This window comes from Anser cygnoides, chromosome 3 (genome assembly GCF_040182565.1).
Source record: "Anser cygnoides isolate HZ-2024a breed goose chromosome 3, Taihu_goose_T2T_genome, whole genome shotgun sequence".
Taxonomy (NCBI): Eukaryota; Metazoa; Chordata; class Aves; order Anseriformes; family Anatidae; genus Anser; species Anser cygnoides.
In genome coordinates, this window is record NC_089875.1 from 72,442,878 (window position 1) to 72,458,351 (window position 15,474).

Below are 15,474 nucleotides of genomic sequence, written 5' to 3' on the forward strand. Positions count from 1 at the left end.
AGGAGCAGGAGCTGTGCGTGGGCATCAAAGCTCAGCTTTCGATGCTCAGCTGTCCTGCAGCGGGATAATATTTAAAAAGCTAGAAGTTTTTGCAGGGAAACACACAGGCGACGGAATCAGGTCTCTCTTCTGTCTGACCAGGCTATTTTTACTCAGATACTTGCAGTAGTTTTCATAATGTTTAGCTCATGTAACACAGGAAGGAGATAAGGCAGTCATTTAAATATTTAGTTGATTGAAGAGATAAAGAGTCATTTGTCCTTTTAGAGGGCCAAACTAATAGGAAATACATTTTTAAACTGTTCTGAAGTAAGCATTGTTTCTGCCTGCGTTGTGCCTAGTATTAGATTCACATAGTCTGTGCGTGACCCATTTCGCAGATAGCCAGCATTAACGATGCAACTGAAAAAAAAAGGCAAAAAACTTTGAAGGTTGTAGCCTCCAAAGGAATTTATTAACTTTTAAATCCCAGCGGACAGCTGGTCCGAATCCTGCTGAAGGCAACAGAGAGATTCCCGTTTAGTTTACTCAGTTTTGGATTGAGTTCCTGGTTTCTCAGTAGAAGTGCGTTTTGTGGTGCTAAACCAAGGGCTGTTGAATATAGAGGATCTGAACTCAAAGTGGCATGTTGATCTGGCTATTTGAGAGACGACCAAGAAATAGCATAGTGTAACAGGCCTTGTAAATTTGTTTCTGAGAAGCCGTGCTTGGGTGTTGGCTAGCGATTGTATCTAATGGTGAGATGCTCAAAGCGCGTTGCTCAAGAGGAGGAGCTGCACCCAGGCACCCCACGGCAGAGCTGGCTCTCTCTGGCCACCAGGGAGGATTTCGCACGAGGAACCCGCTCGGCGGGGCTGCTGAGTGGTGGGGATAAGGGCTGGCAACACGATTTGTGCCGCTCGCCTGCACGTCACTCAGCCCGTGAGTGGGCAGGCAGAGATACCCACAGGTCAAAGCACGCCGGAGCAGGCACTCGGAGGCCAGGTGGTCTAAGGGCCAGCCTTACAGGGCCGTTCAGGTGAGCAGATACGCAAAAGGCCTCGCAGGGAGTAGGGCGGCTGGCCCTCACAGCGCTTCTGTGCGGCTGGCAGGGGGCCGTGCAGCCGCCTTGCAGCCCGGAGCACCGTGCAAACCTGGCCTCGCGCCGCGCTGTCCCGCTGAGTCACGGCCCCAGGGAGGCACCCATTTCAGCTCTGATCCGGCCAGAGTTCCCAGGCTCATAGTGCCTCGTCACTGCCGCAAAGGAGAGCTCAGCACACGTCTCTGTCACGATCCCGGGCTGATAACGAGAGCTCAGAGTTTCCTCTTTCCCGTCTCACCAGTTATGAATCAGGGAACCCTGACTCAGTGAGCGGGACCGGCGACGAGGACGTGGCGCAGAGGAAAAGTGCTGTGGGCCACGGGAAAGGAAGGCTGCGTGGTGGCGATAAGCCAGCTGTCAGGATCTGAAGCCTGGGTGCTCGTGTCGGAAGGAGCTGGTTTAGGACAAGACCCTGCCTTCTCGTGCGCCAGGGTGCAGCTCTCGGAGCAGCAGCGTGCTCGCTGCGCTGGCGCAGCTCATAGCTGCTCACAGGACTTGTCTACATGGGAAAATTTGCCAGCGTAATTACCCTGCGGTAATTATCCTAGCGTAACTCTCCCCGTGGATGTGCTTATTATAAGACAGGATGTGTATTTTGAATGTATGGTAAATCTGCTGCATAGGTGGGTTTTATGTTACACGGAGGAGGAATATTTACATTGCAGCCCAGCAGCAGCAAAGCACAATTTTTATCCTACTTCCCAGAAAATGTTACACCGGGAGTTTTCGATGCCAGAGGTACTTTCAGGGGGAAATACATGTCAGTCGATCTGATCAGCGTGAACATAAAGCCTAGCTCTTGTCCTGTAGCACGGGCACGTTCTTTGCTCTTCCAGAATAGCTGTGGGAGCCAGGATAAAGGCTGGGACACTGCCTTGTGCCTCTCCATGAGCCTGTCCAACAGTTTCTAACACTGTGGTTAACTGAATATGTTCTTCATTTGACCTTTCTGTTCAAGCTACTGTGACTGAAGCTGGGCAAAATCCTTGGATCCCTGAAGTCTCCTCAGATGTGTTGCGATTTCGACTTTCTGTACCGGGCTTTCAAGTCAGATTCTCTTGTCAAACATTGCCATTCCCATTGCTTGAGCGCTCAGACCATTCTTCTCCAATAACACCCCTGGGATTTTGGCTTCTCCCATGTGACAGAGGGAAAACAGCTGGGGAAACGTTGAGTACCAGACTTGTTCCTCTGTACCCCGTGGCAAGGGATAAAATCTGCTGGGAGCAAGGTAACCTCCACCCCTGCACCAGAGGATGCAGATGTCCGCAGAGATCAGCAAGCTGACCTCAGATGTGCTGATACACTTCTGTGCCACAGTCTGGGCAGGCAGGGGCTCGGGTATGGGAAGCAGCACGGCTGCATCAGCACCCTGCCCCGCTGTGCTTCAGCCTCGATTGCCTCCAGCTCAGGAGGAAGCTTGCCCTTTGGTTTGGGACCGGGGGTGGCTCCCAGTTCCTGCCCGAGCTCGGTTACCATTTGCTTGAGCCTCTTCCCACTACAGCACCCTGTGGCTTACGGATGTGGATATGAATAATGAACACTGCACCCAAAGCTTCTGCTTCTGCTTCTGCACCTCCACAGTCCAGCAATGTTTTGGTCCAGCATAAAACCAATGCTCTGTGCAAGCCTGCAGCAAGGCTTGTGCTTCTCATCCCAAAGGGTGGTACAACAAGAGCATGTCATTCACCCGTCACTGCTGCTGTCATTCTGGAGCAGAGGCATCTGTCATCAAGGATCGTTTGAGTGGACCAAATGTACTGACAGCACCTCCAAAAGGAAGGCATGATTTTGATGTCTGGAGTAGAAGCCAATTCCGAAGAAAGGGAAAAAATAATCCAAACAGTAACTAAAGTTTCTAAATTGTCTTATAATTCTCAATAACTTCAAATAACAACCGTGCAATAACAGCATGGATGAACTGGTTTGATAAAACAAGCAGCAACGCTTGGAAGCTAGCTTTGGAATTGAAATTACTCAGCTAGGTATGTGGTGAAGTTTAGATCCAAGGAATCGGTATGAAGGCATTATTACAAGGTCTGGAGTAAAATATTGCAAATGATTGTATTCCCTAGAATATGCCTGAGCATACAAATCTCCAGATTTATACAGCCTGCCTTTCTGTCAGGTGCAGAAATTACCTATGAGAGACAGTTCATGTGCTTCTTTTTTCCCCAGTCTCAGCAGGAACAGTAAGTTCCAGAAATCCCATAAAAGTGTCTGTTTTGCGAAATGCAATTTCCAGAACTCTAACCAGTATTTCTTTTCCAGTCTCTGAGATGGAGTTATTTTGGGATTATTGCCTGTGTGAAACTGTACCATGTTCACAAGAGTACTTTCTCTTGTTTTCCAGTTTGCTGGAAAATTCTGGCCTTGCGCTAAGGCAGTCGACTCTCATTTCTGGTGTGACCACAGAACCTGGAAATGGCCTCCGTGTCAGGTAAGTCCAAGTTATAAATCTGCACTAGCCACACTCCAGCTAACCCTCCGCTGTCTTGCTTTGCCAAAATTCAGCCAGACCTTTCTTGCTGTTTTCTCCCTGTCTTTTTAAAACATGTAAATATAAAGAATGCACATTGCTCTTCAGTATTCCAGCTCACCATCACCGAGTGATGACTGGCAATAGGCACTGGTCTGTCTGGCTGTCAACCTACAGTGTTTCTTCTTCCACTTTTTCAGGCACTTTTGTGAGCCGAAGCATACCAGTGGAAGTCGATGAATCCATGTCGTGGTCCCCATTTCCTGAAGGTGTCTTGGAAGAGGCTCCACAGCCTTCTGGCGAGGATGTGGAGGATGAGGAGCCTCAGAGACGATGTGCTGCTCGAACACCTGTGGCTGATCCATCGTGCCTCTGCAGAGCACCAGCACATCACCAGCTGCCCGCGGAGCCAGACAGCAGGCTGTGGTCAAAATACACCTATCCTGATGGAGATGGGCGCTTCTGTTCCTCTGGTGAATCAATAGCTGAAGTATTTCACCCCAAGATGCATCTTTTAGCTATGGACAAATCAGGCGTGCAGCCAAGACCACAGCTTTCAGCTGACACTGGGCACAATTCCAGTAAGTCGGAGCAGAGCTTGTCTGATGCTCCCGAGCCCTCACCGGAGGAGAGCAACAAAGGGAGTTCACGGTCACAGCAGCCCTCGGGAAGCAGACCCCCAGCTGAGCCGGCGACGGTGGACACGGGGTACAACTCCCAGTCGCGAGACGTGATGGGCATCAGGCACCTGGAGCCCCCCTTACCGCTCGTGTCCGTGCTGAACCCCCAGGACCTCCCAGGACCGCTGATCTCCAGGGAGTTTTTTGGACCTGAGCACCAGCAGTACCCCGTGTGCCAGCACTTGCCCCATCCCAACGCTTCCCCGCAAGCCCACGGCTGCTTTGGGCACCGCTGCCCGGCAGAGCAGCACCTGCAGAGCCCATGTGAGTAGCACTGCCCACCCCGAGGCAGGTTTTCCGGGGGCATCACAGCCATCGTTCACTAAGCTGGCATTTTCCTACTGTGCTTCCTTTGCAGCATGCAATTATTAATATTTGTAAACAATTACTTGCAGTTGACTTTATATTTCCAGGTTTTAGGGTTGTGCAGACGGATTCTCTGATGCAGAGCCTCTGAGCCAGAGAGAAAGTTAAAGAGCTCACAGTTGCTCATCAAATAAAGGCTAATGATTTTGCCTAGAAACTAGCCTTTGTCAGTCATGCTGAGCATACGCAGCCTTCTCCCTGCTGTTATTTCATATTCTAGTCATTTCCTTCCTCCTTGCATCAGTCATTCAGCAGCCTCCTATACCGACTTAATTCCTGTTGTTTTCATAGATTTCCTTGCTCCCACTTGGATCCCCGAGGTTGAGAATTTCCTGCCAGAGTCAGGATGGGTGCTTACCCTTGGTCTCTTTAAACAGTATCTACCAGCGTTATGACCAAACTAATCCATGTGTTTTATTTCTGTATGAAAAGAGCATGACATCCATCAACCTCATTTTTTCTGTTGTCAGCTGAAATGGAAGCTCATTACTTAAAATGGACCCCTCTCAGCTGCTGGCGATTGTATCACTGAATGCTGATGTGACCCAGTCAATATGGGTGTTTTGGCTCTCGGAGACTATGGCGCAGTTTACAGGCTGCTATTAATTAGTATTCCTTTTCAGTCTGCGAGATTTTTATCTGTTATGAAGTGAGCTTTGAACATTCAACAGCAATATCATTGTTTTAATACAATTTATATTACATTAGACACAGGAGACCCCAACCAGTTTGGAGCTCGCTTTGTAATAAAAAGCTGAAGGCCTGTTCTGATAACCCTTTTTTCTTAACCTTCTGTTGACTCCACAGCATTTATATTACATTTGTTTAAAGAGTTTTCTCATTCCAGCGATGTCAGAGTGTCAGAGCTGCAGTTTTCACCTCTGGTCTTGGGGCTTTGTGATGGGGAAGGGGCTACAGATGGACTTTCATCAATGACTGGGGCTGAACATTTGCACAATGTCCCCTGCTTTTCTGCACGTACCTTCTCGTTTCAGTTTAGCTTGAAGCAGATGAAGAGCTGGTTGCACAATACCTCTCACTGTTTACCTCCTCCACATGTGGGCATCGTGAGAAACAGGACAGTTACTGAACCAGGCCGCTTTGTATCAAAGCAGGGGCTCTGAAAGGCTTTCTTTAGAAAAATCGCTGGTGTTTCAACCATATCCAGAGGGCAAAAAGGATAAAATAAACTCAGATGGCTGGAGCAGATTTGGTCAGGACCAAGAAGCTGGCAACTGTACGCCTGTTTCTCACATGCCTGGTACAGCATAAATCACCTCCTGACAGCTCCTTGTGTTTCAGATAATGGCTGGGCAGTGGCAGCCCACAACAAAGCCGTGCAGTTTGTGTGTCGCAACGCGCCTCTCCGGGCACTAGCAACAGCGTGCATCGTGCCCCTAAGCTCTCAGCTGGTTCTGAACACCTGCTATTTGTGATACGACAGCAAAACTACTTCTGAAGTCAAAGAAATCCTCGCAGCAGTGCTGGGTAACCAGGGAGCACTAGTTCAGATATTCATATACGAGAGCTGTTTGTGTGTGAGGCCGCGCGTGCTTCACCACACTGAGCTTTGAGCAGCAGTGGTTGCAGCCATTAAAACACTGCAGCATCAGAGGGAGCCGAGGGAAGCTGGTGAAACTCACACCGGGCTCCTCACCTGTAAACGAACTGAATCTCTCAGAGCCTTGACAGCTTTCCCGAGGCTGGTCATGAGGAACCTATGAGAAGCTCATAATTACTTTCATTTTTTTGTTCTCCCAGCCTCTTTCACCCTGGCCTGTTACAAACAGTTAAGAGTGGGGTGGGAATATCTCCAAATACAATCGCAAGAAATAAGATATCGCCGACTCACAGTTCCATCAGAAACCTCTGTAATTGTGGGGTTGGTTTTAAAGTACTGGCTCCTGGAGTTGGATGATTTCCTTAATGCTTTGTTTTCTTTGTTGTTTCCTCTTTTTTTTTAAACCTTAGTCCTCATGGCTGATAGGAAAAGGAAAGCATGACACCAAAATAGCAAAAAGGATTTAAAAAAAAACAATCTAGAGGGGAAAAAAGAGTGTTTGAGCACTGCAGCCTTCTGAGCCAGCTCATAACACCATAATCATGCAGTGCTAATAAGCCCTGCCAGGCTGGACTTTGATCTGCACACAGCAGCTTGAAAGTGTGCAGAGCTGCTGCCTAATGAAAACTGCAAGCAGAAAGACTGAAAAAAATATATAGTTTTCCCCATTTGGGAAACAAACAGCTTACATTGCTTTCTCTTTCAATTTATGCCAACAGTTCCACTGTACATTAGTTATTAAACAGCATTACGTGTACCCAGCCAGCAACAGTCAGACTTTTCAGAATTGCTTGAGCAAAATTGTTACTTTGGGTTTCCCCTGCAGTCTCCTGGATGGCAACTGGACCAGCAGCAAGACCTTAAAAGGTCAGCTAGGCAGAAAATTTGTGCAGAGTGAAATAACAAACCGAGAGATTATTTTTTCTCCTTTCATTTAGAATAATCACAGTCTGTTTAGCCTTAGTGTTGCAAACTGATTTGTTCCAGGATTTTGCATCTGCTTTCATGAGAATGTTGGGATGATTCATTTTCTCAAATTATTGCCAAAAAGAAATTAAAAAAATAAAAAACGCATCCAACACTGAGGCATGTTAAGTGCAGGGACAAAGCAGCCCTGAGTATTTAACTGTCAGTTGTCCCAGTAGTGCAGCCCACAGCAGGGATCTGAACCATGTCATACGTGAAAGGGAAACAGGAAACCAGACCATAAAATGTTCCTTAATCTCGCTTCTTTCAGACTCAGTTACCTGCAAATGCTTCCAAACTGCTCGGTTTCCCTAGAAATGAAGGAGGACGTGCCTGGAAAGGAATAAACACAAACTGATACAAAAATGTGTTGGCTGAAATGATAGCTGCTGCCTTTATTTTCTCACCTTCCCAGATGGCAGAGCTCCTTACCAGCATTTTGCACATACGTCGCAGCCACTTCCTCCCGTTCCTGGACCCTGCGTGAGGGTTATCCGCCCGGCCCAGCAGGTCATCCCAAACTGCTCAAACCTTCGTGCTCCCCAGGGCGCTGGAGACCGACCACCCCAGAGGCTGTGCTCCTCCCCTGGTCCTCCTCGGTTCCTGTAAGTATGCCTCCAGGGGTTTGAAGCTCCTCTAATCTCATTCTGTGGGTTTTTAACTGGTAATTCTGAAGCCTTGTAATGTTAGCATGCCCGGGCTGCAGGGGTAGGGGTTCAAGATGCTGGGCAGTTTTCTTTATTTGCTGTTTTACGTGCAGCAGGGACCTGACCTTACCCTGAAGAGTTTCAAAGCCGGTTACCCGATATGTTGTTACAGCGCACCCTGAAACTCATGCATTAAGGAAGAAAAACACTTGAAAGTTAAAGAGATGGGGCTGATGAGTTAAAAAGGGGCTGAAAATGTTTCATTTGAAACTTTAGAGCTCTCCTGCTCGAGTGCAAAGGTCAATCTGGCGACTCGCTGCAGTCTTCAGCTTTATGGTGTACCAGCCTGGGCTGCCTCAGGCATTGGCTTTCAGCAATTTCCTTCTTATCTCTTCCGTAGTGCAGAGAAAAATGGAGAAAATCTTGTCTGTCACTGATATATCTCTCCATTGCATTTTGCAGCGTTTTCTATGATTTCTCATGTAGTAATAAAGCACATCTTGTCTACCACTTTTCATCTGGGTTTTTTTGACTGTTTTTCAAATATTAATTTACCGTGCCTCCTATCTCCCTCCCAGTGTAAGTGCATCATTAACAAACGGGAAATATCATCTATGCAAGGTTTTCTGCAGACCCGGCTGCCTGAAGTAAAATTGAAGCTGTAGGTAGTTAGCACATCTGAAAAGCAGGCTGCTCTTATTTAAGTGACAACATACATTAAAGGTGCTAAACTTACAGGCATCCCTGTTTGAAAACGTCCACTTACGTGACATGGTCGTGGCAGAAAACCAAGAGAACAGGCAGGATAAAGCAGGATGGACAGCGTGACATTATGATAAGTCAGTAGCAGCAGCAGAGGTAATTGCGCTAAAGAGTTTGTATGAAAATGCAGAAACACTGAGGAACAGCAGGTATCCTATGCGTTAGTAAAATTTAAAAAGACTCCTAATTTTTGGCATATTTGTTACATAAGGTAAAGTTTCGGGAAGATCTGTAAATTAACTACAGGGTCATTTTGTGGCCTTTGATGAGGTGTATGTTGCTTTTCTTGGTACTTCCTTCTGCTAAAAGGAATCCACAATACCCGCTCTCTGTCTTGTGGCTACGTTGCTGGTGTCTGCGTGCTGATTCCAGGAACGGCAGTTATATGTTGGTAATATTTGCCTATAGAGGGTTTTGTAACAGAAAACATCTGTACCAAAATGAATAAACCAAATCTTAATGTGACAACAGAAAACATGCTGTGCCCAGACTGTCATCATTCATTTAAGGAAGGCAAAGAAAAAAAAAGAGAGTGGGCTTGATTGACTAAATATCACTGCTCTGTGGGGAAAAGCCCTCAGAGAAACCTAACACTCATCCAACAGATTCAGCCCAGCAGATTCAAATTACACCTCATGTAAAAATCTGTGTAGATTCTCTTTCCTAATGACTTCAACTGTGAGCCCAAAGCATGGTAGGATAAGAACTGCTAAGCTTCCTGTAATCACCCCTTTCTCTCTGTTTGTTACAGTAGAGCAGATATTAGGCAAGATTGCTGCAGGTCCAGAGCACAGATTCCTAACATGACAAATCCTCGTTGGGTCTGCTGTTGCTGGTTAAGAAGTTGAACTTATCCCTTTTGAAAAACTTCGAGTTCTGTCCAAAACTGGAGGTACTCCGAGCTGTACCACAGCTGGAACTGGAGTGCTCTGTACCCAAATTTTCCTGCTCCCCACCTAGCATCGTGTCTCCTGTGCAGCACAGGACATCCTGAAAGCTGTGGTGCCATGAACATGACTTGAGTTGTCACGAAGCACCCTGTAGATAATGGGAAGAGGTTGCACAAGTGCCATTCTGCTCTGGTATGTGTGCAACAACATCCATGGCACGGCATTATTTCTTGCTCGGAAATGCTCTTTGCTTCTGTTAATTGCAAACGGAGCAGCTTTCAGCTACGAGGTACATTTACTTCCTGTGGCTAATGTTGCATCTGCAATAAACTGTGTCTTGTGGTAGACTGTCACCAAGGTATCAAGAGGGCTCAGATCAAAAGATGCTGTAGTAACTAAGTACAAATGCCAAGTCTATCATTTCTACAAGAACTTTTCTTAGGTAATATGCAGACAAAGTTGTCAGTTTGTTATTAAAAAGAAAAACCTGAATTTTACCTGAAAAGAAGTATTTTTAAATCCTCGCTTGCTTTTCTTTGTAGAAACCAGATCTACAACCAGCTACCTCATGGTCAGCTACCCCCCAAGGCATGTGGCCCGGATGAAGCATGCTGTTGTCCTTCTGACAATTTTCCATCTCCAGCTGCTGTCCCAAGACCTCTGAGTAACCCTGCAGCCAAGGGAACTCTGAGAACCAGCAATTTGCCGGAGGAGTTGCGTAAGTGGTTAGCAAATTTGTTCTGTGCGAGATTTTACAGAGCAGCTTCACAGCCTTAGGTGGGAAAGCTCGGGGGACGAAGTGGGGGTAGCAACATTAAGACACAAAGACAAGAAGAAAGGAAAACACTGGATGTCATCACATCTGTAGGGTGTGAGCATTCGTGTTTGGTGGAATGGAATTATTCCCTTGAATTCTGAAAACATAATTGTCATTAATTGCTTGTTATTTTGTTTACTGAAAATAAATACCGTTTAGATTGTTTTCATGACTTCTTGCTAAACAGGATGTCCCTCTGAGGCAGGAGGCACTGAGGCTTACAGTAAAAGACTAATAACAAACAAAGCCTTAGGGATAAAGTGTTTCTGCCTGTCCCAAACCAGACAAAAATGTCAAGTCTCGACCTCAGTTTCTCCCTGACCTGGTGAGTAGAGACGACTTTGGGTCAGAAGCTCACGGTGAGGGCCGAGGGCATCATGAGCACCCGCTGAGCTTCTTTCCTTGCCACCAGCCCCTGAGACACTTTCACTCTTCGGCTTTTCTGGGAAAGTCAAGTCTCAGAAAAGCTGGCTTCCTTCTTAATGCCACACTGGCCGGCCAGTGAGATATGCCATTGCTAAGATCCCTCCACATCTCTCCTGAGGTTTCAGTTTTTCCTTTAGTCTCCATTTTTTCACATGACCTTTCAAAGCCCCACATGACAACTTTCTGGTTTGAAAGACTGAGTTATGACCCTGGAAACCACTCTTGTATAAGCCCTACTTTATCAGTGTGTCCTAGATAAAGGAATTACTGGATAATGTTGTGTCATTTTTGATACCCATGCAGCTGGTTTACCTTGACCACATGGTTCTTTAATGTGTAAGAAAACTCCTTCGACGTCGGTGAGAGCAGCTGAAGACATTGCTGTCCTCAGCCTTCCATCCTGCCCTGCACAGGAGCTTGTTGCTGCTGTAAGGGGAGGCTGTGCAGCACCTGTGTGGGCTCCTCCAGCTCTCAGCTGGGTCAGTGAGGTTTTGGGGAGGCTGGCTGCACCTGGGGCTAGGTGGCACGAGCTCTGGGTGAGGGCCCAACCTCACATATGCCAAAGGGATGGGGAAAAAAGAAGCTTGATTTGTAAATTTGTTTTGTAAACAACTTAGAGGCACATATGTGGGCAGAACCTGCAGCACAGCAGAAATGGAGGCCCTCGCACAGTGTATTTTAAATGCTTTGCATGTTCATATGGACTCTTTTAGGCAAGGTCTTTATAACCTATTCCGTGGACACAGCGGTGGAGGTCATGAAATTTGTGAACTTCCTGCTTGTAAATGGATTTCAAACTGCTGTAAGTATTCCTTCCGGAGAAAATTACTTTCAACCAGGGAAGAAAAGAGACACGTTTTAAAAAAAAAAGCAGAGGGCATACATGGTGCATTTAAATGCTTTGCTGTTTATCGCTGTAGTTTGTAGATTAAGGAGGCTACAAATGGAATGAAATGGCCTCGGTTTTAAAAGCTGTAACTTAAATGATTAGCCATTTCATTTGCCCCTATTTTAACTGAATTTTATACTTTGAATTGTGTTTTAATAATGACCCTGGAAAATTCCATTTAGTGACACCAGATACCAGACGGGCAATAATATGAGTTTTTGTGAGCTATTCCATTAACGTTGTCTCATATTTGGTCTGTAATACCAATATTAAAAAAGGTCAATTTTCACATTCATCCCATCCGAGCTTCTTTTCTGAGAAGGTATTACATCGTTGGTTCTTCAAATGTGAATACCTTTCTGCTAAATACTGATCTAAAATCAGTGTATTTCACACAGCTTAATGAAACAGTCCATCTCATGGTTTCATTTGCTTTGTTATACCTTTGAAAGGAATTCAAAAATCACTGGCCTGAAAAGGCCTGTGTCCTACTGTCTAATCCCATAAACCATCCAGATTTTCATTTAACTTCTCGTGAGCTTGCTTCATCGTAACTACCCCCTCTAAGGGACCCGTCCACAGAGACTCTAGGATTCAGCATTCGTCAAAATCTTGATTCATATTTTCTTATTTCAAGCCCATATGCTATCTGACCCCTCAACCTTTACTCTGGCTTCAGTTCAGGAAAGCATTTAAGCAAGTGGCTGTCGTTAAATTGAATGAGACTCAGTGGGGGTTTTGTCCATGCTTATTTATCTTCATGAATCAAAGACTTTTTCCAGAGACTGAAATTATATTTCTCCCCAGCAGTTCTGTACTATGACCAATTCATAAGAAAGCTCAGGGCGTCATGGAGGTACAGAGTAGAATGCTCATTAATAGCACTTCTGCTGGACAGGCAATTCTTGGTGCATGCTAAAGGAAAAAATAAATACAGCAAAATAGCCCCCAAACAGGGAAACAAATGTGTTCTCTGCTTTTAAAAAGAAAAAAGAAAGAGAGACTTGAGAGTGGAACACAATTCTTCTATCAAAAGCTTGGAGAAGTTAATAATTACTCCATTGGTCACAGTCCTTGATTGCCAGCTCCGGGGCTCACTGAGTTTGCAGGGAGCGAGTGGTGATGGCTGCATTCAGCGCTGGCAAGTCCTCCATCTCTCTGCTCAGTCTGAAGTCTGGATTGCTGCATCCAGTGCCAGTGACCTGCCTGACTTCCCAGCGCACGCTCTGAAAATTGAATGTGATGTAAAGCTAAAACCTGACACTCGGAATATATCCTTGCAGCCAGAAGGGCGTAAGGATGCTCACCACGGACTTTCATTCTCTTACAGATTGATATATTCGAGGACACGGTGCGAGGTATTGACATCATAAAGTGGATGGAACGCTACCTAGGTGATGTATGTAAAGGCAATTTAACCTTGTTCACAGCAGAGGTGACCTGAGGAAAATGGCTGAATTATTCTAATAGTAACAGGAGCAGCATCAGAATGCATGATCCTACTATGCCCTTTCCTGCCCCTACTGGAATAGCAGAGGCCTGTGATAGAAAGCACGGGCAAATCTCACTTGCTTCCGCTTCTTATGGTCTCAAAACTCTTTAGGAAATGAAGTGCTAATCCTGGCATTCCTGACAAATTCTAGCGCTGGCTGTTAGATTCAGCCTGAAGCTGCCATTGGACAAGTTGTTCCTCTGTCTCATTTTTAAGCAGTGTGTTTTACCCATGAATGAATATAATTTTATCTGGCCTCTGACTCACTCCAGGCAGATCTCCATGGCTTGGGAACAGGATGACAAAGTGGTGGGCTTTCCCCAACCCGAGCAAAGCAGCTCAAGCTCCCCAACACAGCACTACACAGGTTTCCTAAAAGTGGTCCATCAGGACACCTTAGCTCCAGCGCATTACCACGCAGGCCTGGTGCTACTGCGTGCACAGCCAGCCTGGGGCCTCTGCTGTGGCAATGCAGTCATGCATTTTGGGGTTTTCATCAGGACAAATTAGGCTTGGACTCACCGTGTATAATTGAGGTATTGAAACTAGAAGCCACAGTGAATTTGCTTTCGCCAAGAACATCATTAACACTTAAAATACAAACGGGCAGAACTCCCTAGGGACTCCTGCACAGTCAGTAGGAGAGCCTGATATGTGCAGAGAGCAATTCCCCCCTTGCACATAAGGATCCTTCTCTGGCTGCCCCCCTGGAGACGTCTGTTTTCCTCTACTGCCTGTGGAGGCAGTTTCTGACTTCTAAACCTTTACACATGTGAGCAAGAAAGGACTGCTTGGACACAAGCAGGGGGATGTGTGCAATCAGGCATGTCTCTGCAAACCCTCAACATCTGTAAATGCTTACATGCACATCAGGCAGAAGCAAAAGTAATTCTGGAGTATGTTAAGTCAGTGCAAGGGATAATGGTTCTTTACCGTATTTGACCCTGTGGTGGGGCAAATTCCCTTGATATTGCACAGAAGGAAAGAGTTAATTAGGTGCCAGGCTGACTACGAGCCACATACTTGGAAGCCTTACACAGCCTGATGTGGCGGGGATAAAAGACAGGCCCTAGATAAACAAAAGTAGGAGGCTTTCATCTGCGAACCTCTTCACTGGCCCACTACTAAGAGGAGAGAGATTTCCCAGATATGAAGGACGGCCTCTCTGTGGAAACCTGAGGTCAGTGAGCCTGGGATTAAACAGGTCACGGTGGGACCCGGGCTGTCCCAGAAGGGTGAGGAGCACCGCTTTCAGCCCACCGCAGCAAGGTGGCACAGAGCCACCAGGTACCCCTAAACCTGCCCAGGCTGTCTGACACAGCCCAGCTCCCTGCACAGTCACCTCTCTGCGCGCCTCATGCTAAGGATCAGCAAGAGAAGTTCCTCTTTCTGCTGCCAAAAGCCCTAGGTGTAGTTTCCACGGAAAACTACCTTTAGTGGCTTTGTGTATAAAAAGCCATAGATGGTTAAAAAGATGCACTTTTCCATAAGCTGTTGGAAAACATTTAGGCCTGAATTTGAGGATAACTTTTCTGTGTATGTACATACGCACTCCACGCTGATAAAAAAGTAGCTTTTTATTACAGGGATTCCAACTGTAAACTGGAAGCTGCTAATATATCTCTTGACATTTAGATTTTCTATATAATGCGATCTCGAGAAATAAAGAGGATGAGTATACGAGTTCTCCTGTATTTCCTGCCAGAATGAATGAGATCCTCTCTCGTTTGCCAAGAACATAAAGATCACTTAAAACACAAACTGGCAGATTTCCGATCTGCCTCTACCAAACACACTGCATTTCCCAATTTCATAAAAGTGCTTTTCTCCCTAACAGAAGACGGTGATGATAATCATAGCAATCAGTCCAAAATACAAACAGGATGTGGAAGGGGCTGAATCCCAGCTGGACAGGGATGAACACGGCTTACATACTAAATACATCCACAGGATGGTAAGCAAGGACATGCATTTACTGTTTTACAAAGACTCTGTCTCTTCTTCTCAAAAGACAAATCTGTCTCCAAATGGCAGGTTCTTTGCTTTGTTTTCACTAATCCCCATAGTTAAACACCCCCCTTTGGAATTCATTAATCCTCCCTCTCATCAGCTCCGTATGCTCATTAACATCTGCTAAGAGGTTCAAGAAAGAAAAATCCTATTAAACGTGCTCATCTTATTCTTCCATATTCTTTATTGTTCTATGTATATTTCCTCCTGCACCTTCTCAAGCCCACGTTGCTCTATCATACGGCCCTGAGCACAATCTTACCTAATGCTGCCTGACCTTCCTCCCCGTAAGGTCTTTCCTCGGGCAGCAGTAAAGCTGGCTAAAACACGAAATTGCAAAGCAAAGCCAGAGCTGCAAAGGAGGGGCCCTGGGGGCACAGGGTGGCAGGGGGACAGTGTGGGGCACAG

General features: G+C 46.2%; 1 protein-coding gene across 5 annotated transcripts in view; it reads left to right on the forward strand.

The window, feature by feature from the left end:
- Positions 1–15,474, forward strand: part of TRAF3IP2 (TRAF3 interacting protein 2) — a 28,017-nt gene that overhangs the window by 6,430 nt on the left and 6,113 nt on the right. For all 5 annotated transcript variants that reach the window (XR_007169881.2, XM_013175572.3, XM_048081113.2 and 2 more), the window contains 7 exons: positions 3,435–3,521; positions 3,761–4,504; positions 7,549–7,738; positions 9,975–10,150; positions 11,389–11,477; positions 12,895–12,963; positions 14,894–15,010. Coding sequence is in view for 4 of the 5 variants with exons in the window: in XM_013175572.3 (XP_013031026.3) it covers positions 3,506–3,521; positions 3,761–4,504; positions 7,549–7,738; positions 9,975–10,150; positions 11,389–11,477; positions 12,895–12,963; positions 14,894–15,010 (1,401 nt within the window). In the remaining variant the exon portion in view is untranslated. The remainder of the gene's footprint in view (positions 1–3,434; positions 3,522–3,760; positions 4,505–7,548; positions 7,739–9,974; positions 10,151–11,388; positions 11,478–12,894; positions 12,964–14,893; positions 15,011–15,474) is intronic.